Source organism: Puntigrus tetrazona, chromosome 20 (genome assembly GCF_018831695.1).
Source record: "Puntigrus tetrazona isolate hp1 chromosome 20, ASM1883169v1, whole genome shotgun sequence".
NCBI classification, from domain to species: Eukaryota; Metazoa; Chordata; class Actinopteri; order Cypriniformes; family Cyprinidae; genus Puntigrus; species Puntigrus tetrazona.
The window spans coordinates 23,659,287-23,664,286 of NC_056718.1; the positions used below are offsets into that span (position 1 = coordinate 23,659,287).

Here is a 5,000-nt window from a genome sequence, read left to right on the forward strand (position 1 = left end):
GCTTTAGAGGGTTAATGTTCTGTAACTAACATTATAAAACAGACAGCTCAAACTCAATTTCTTACTGAATGATTTATGTTTGAAGCCACAATAAAACGGCTACACATCAAACACACATCTATTCAATATAAGACGCCCGTATTAATGTGGCAGCTGCGAACAGACTCACTGCATCTAACGTGATACAGTATAAACACAGAAAAATCTTTCGATCGCCACACGGTATACACGCGGGCCAATCCAATCCAATCCAAAGCTCCAGCCCTAATTAAACGCACCTGAAGCAGCTAATCAAGCTCTTACTAGGCATGTTAGAAACTTCCATGCAGCGTTTTCAGGCAAGTTGGAGCTATACTCAACCCGAGTTCGGATAGCCCTGGTCAAATCACTCAAAACTAGCGTTTATCTAACCACATGCTGTACGCACATACAAGTCTGCCTTGAAAGTCAGTATTTGATTATGAAGAAATAAACATTGATGCATACATTCGGATTATGTAAATCTGCTTTTCGGCTAATAATGTTGTAGATATTGTACAGTTTATCGCACAAACTGATTGTTTTGCTTCAATATATCATTAGGAACCACCGCTTTGGCCTTGAAGTCAACCTTGAATGCACGTTATTGTTAATTTAGTACTGACCTGAATTCAATATTCAAGATATTCACATAAAAGATGTTTACATGTAGTCCACAAGAGGACACTTGATTCTTAATACCACGTTGTTTAATGAATGATCCACAGCGGTGTTGTTTTTTTGTTTAGTGATAGTTGTTCGTGAGCCCCTTGTTTGTCTCGAACAGTTGAACTGCCTGCTGTTCATCAGAAAAATCCTTCAGCTCCCACAAATGATCTGGTTTTTAAGCATTTTGATTTTGCATGACCGTACGCTTTAGAGCTCCAACATTTCATACTGTGGACACCCCGAGAGACCCATACGCAACTATTACAAAGGGTCCAGGATCAAGAGCAAGGGGGTGAAAACTTTTGACCAAAATGAAGCTGCATACGTTATTACTCTGCTTAAATATCACGTTTTTTTTCCATTTAGTACTACTACAGAATATACTTGCTTCCCAGAAGACAAAAGGAGTTCAACTTAAAAAAAAACCAAAAAAAATCCAATATTTGGAATTTGGAGCACGAGACCTGGTTCAATTCTACATACAGCACCTTTAAATTAACAGCAAATGCATTTAACTGATGTTTCTCAGACCAAGCTTACACAACAGCAGCCTAAATAGCGACAAAGACAGAGCAGCGTTTAAAGCGCCATAGATTCGAGCTGCAGAAAATGGCTCCTGCAACAAAATCCCACCCAACTGTTTGTTCATTATCGTATCTCGGAGAGCCGGGCGCACAGGTGACAGAGAGCCGCTGCCGCTTTTGAGGATTCAGATACAGCGCTTGCGAGTTAATAAGACATGCAGTGGAGAGATCTGACCTGCTCGGCTGAAGAAAGCCTGGGGAGTTCATGCGGAAACGTGTTTGTTTGTGCGTCACTGACCTCTTTAGGTTGAGAAGAGCCCAGGGGATGCCGGTCGGGGTCTTGAAAGCAGGCAGCAGCTTCTCTCCTAGTTCAACAGCTTTTCTCCTGAACACCTGAAGTAAAAAGAAAGACCGACAGACGCACAGAGGTTAGTCTAAGCTCATCCACACACAGCGGCAGCAGAGCCGCGTGACCTCTGGCTGCCCCTGCCTTCCCATAAACTCGCCATATTTATTTTATCAGTCATATTTGCATGATACACAGAGTCGACTGACAGAAAGAGAGGCATTGATATTCTGCCGAGGGCAGGATCCGGGAGACGGCTGATAACAGCAGATAAGACGAGGGCACGCGGCCCGCTGTAAACCTGCTGCCTGCCTGTCATCTTCTGTCTGCTACCTGGCCCTTCATTCCACTCCTCTGACATTTCAAACCATCAGGGAGCCGCTACGAATCCCTCGACCAGCAAATATGCTGCATATCTGCTGGCTGCCGAGATGATATCGCACTGAGCCGAAGCAGACTAATCTGACTGTAGCTTTTATTTTTTATCCAGAAACAGATTTTTGGTTTAAGCGACACGTGAAGGGGCCATGTTCAAACGTGGCGTTTAATTACTTCTATAGAAATAAAAAAGTACGACTGGTTGCTGAAAGAAGTTAACGCTTTGATTCGGCATGGATGCATTAAGCCGATCAAAAGGAGCGAGGCATTCATGATGCTACCAAAAAAACATGAAAAATCTGTTTTGTGTACGTGCCGCTCTTTTGAAGTGTCTGTTCGTCACGCAAACATTAAGCAGCTCAACTTTTTTCAACATTGATAATAAAGCCGAATTATTCTAATTATTCTATTACTGAAAGATCACGCAAGACTAACGCGAAGCTGAATTTATCATCATCATCATCATTACTCCAAAGAAATACATTTTTAACAAATATTCATATAGAAATAAAAACGTTCATAATAGTACTTCGTACTGTATTGCTGTATTTATATAAAAATAAATAAGTCATTTTAAGCATAAGATGTCTTTCAAGATTTTTTTTTTGGAAAGTAAGTAAATTTCAATAAAGCCTTTCATAAAATGAAATAAACAGCAGTAATTAAGCATAAAAAGATAAAAATACTACTACTACTACTAATAGTATCAACGTAATTAAAATAAAATAAAAATCCACAAACATTAACTGAATTTATGAATTTATCTGAATTTATCATCATCATTACTCCAAAGAAATAAATGACATTTTAACATATATTCAAATAGAAAACTTTCATAATAGTACTTTATACTGCATTGCTGATAAAAATAAATATCTAAATTATTTTAAGCATAAGAGATGTCTTTCCAGAATTTTTTTTTTTCTGGATTTTTATTTTAATCTTTCCAGAATCATATATATATATATATATATATATATATATATAATATATATATAATATATATATAATATATAGATATATATAATATATATCTATATCTATATATATATATATATATATCTATATCTATCTATCTATATCTATCTATCTATCTATATATATATATATCTATATCTATATATATATATATATATATATATATATATATATATATATTTTTTTTTTTTTTTTTTTTTTTTTATGATTTTACTTTTTAATTTATGATTTTAGCTCTCTACAATACGTCCCAACAAACACTGAAAATACACAATATTTGTTGCGCTGGGTTGATCTCTTCTTCATCTTTGAAGGGTTACTCTGGTGAAGGAGGTGGAGAGCTCTGCATGCAGATCTGTTTCAGAGGACCAGATTTACTCATCCCTCTTGTAATTCATCCTGTGAGTCAGAGAGCCCACAAAGCAAGGGTCCCCCGAGCACGGCCAGATCGCCGCGTGAGAGCCTTTCTAAACACCAGCAGAAGCAGACGGCACGGGCACAAATCAATCTGCAAAATATACTGCACTGGCGTACAGCAGTAAAACAATAATCATCCTACAACTGGGATGAAATCACGGGAAACCAGAGACCGCTCTACGGCTCTAAAAGAGGACGTCAGTCATTCCGTATGCATTTCAAGGATGAGGTCAACACATGGAAGCCGTGGAGTTTTCCCCCAGCGCCTCGACGGCCTAGATGAAGTCTGCGCTCGCCCTTGCTCTTCAAACACAAGGTGAGCCGTTATCCCGTCCGTGTGAATTCACTTAACGGCTCGTCCGGTTGGTTGATGCCGGCGTTCGCCTCGTTGCACGTAGGCAGGTTTAAAAAGAACATTGGACTGTCATTCCGGATTACGATGACATGGGCACTAGCACAATCGGAGATTATGGAAGAGCCAATCACTCAAAGCGTGCCATCACTTTGATCAATGCCTGTAATAAAAGCCCCGCGCGTCAGAGTAAACAAAAGAAAACGGAGCGGCCCTGCTAGGCGTTTTCAAATAAAGTCATGACAATGTTCGATGCATCACAAACAGTCGGCCTTTAATATAAATGAGAACTGATGACCGCAGCACGTTTACGTGGTTGACTTTAATTTATCAGTGGAGTAGAAAGTTTCTGCTGTCTGATTAGGTTCATCTGACATGTGACAAAATGAAGCAGAAACATTGTGCTTGACTATACTTGCTTATACTAATATATACAAATAACTTAATGATAGAAGAAACCCCACAAAAAAATAGAAAAACAAAACAAAAAAACCCCTACATTTAAAGCATGACAACTTTGTACTGTTATTTTTGTATTATACTTTTTGTATTATACCTGTTTAAAATTTGTTTAGCTGAAGAAACAAAGCAACTAATGCTAATAGTAACTTAGCTTGCATTTGACGACTTTTTTTTTGACCAATTACAAAATTGAGCATAGTTAAGTTATTACCATGACAGGAAAAACTATAATTAAAATAATAATAATAACAATAATAATAATACTAACAACAATAATAACAACAACAAACAAAAATAATCACAGTAGAATTTTTATGTTACGCTATTATTTATATCTTATAATAATATATCTGCTTAATTTACTTTTTTATTTACTTGTTTAATATTTATCAAATTATTAATAATAATAATAATAATAATAATAATAATAATGTTTAGTAAATTATTAAATGCTAAACCGTTATTATTAAAAATTTCAATTATTAAAGTATGTTTATTATTAGCATAAATATTTATTACTAGCAATAATAATAATAATAATAATAAAAATCACAGTAGAATTGTCTATATGTTATGCAATTATTTATATGATTTAATAATATATCTGCTTAATTTACTTTTTATTTACTTGTTTAATATTTAGCAAATTAATAATAATAATAATAATAATAATAATAATAATAATTCTGTTTAGTAAATTATTAAATGCTAATAACTGCTATTATTAATGCCAATTAAAATCCATTATTATTATTATTAAAATGGTATTTTAATTATTATTTAAAATATGTTTATTATTAGCATAAATATTTATTACTAGCTATAATAATAATAATAATAATAATAATAATAATAA

The 5,000-nt window shown here is 34.9% G+C and overlaps 1 protein-coding gene across 1 annotated transcript in view; it reads right to left on the reverse strand.

The window, feature by feature from the left end:
• man1a1 (mannosidase, alpha, class 1A, member 1) overlaps positions 1 to 5,000 on the reverse strand; it is a 95,948-nt gene that overhangs the window by 31,026 nt on the left and 59,922 nt on the right. Inside the window, exon 5 of the mRNA XM_043219282.1 lies at positions 1,510 to 1,604. Coding sequence (XP_043075217.1) covers positions 1,510 to 1,604 — 95 coding nt within the window. The remainder of the gene's footprint in view (positions 1 to 1,509; positions 1,605 to 5,000) is intronic.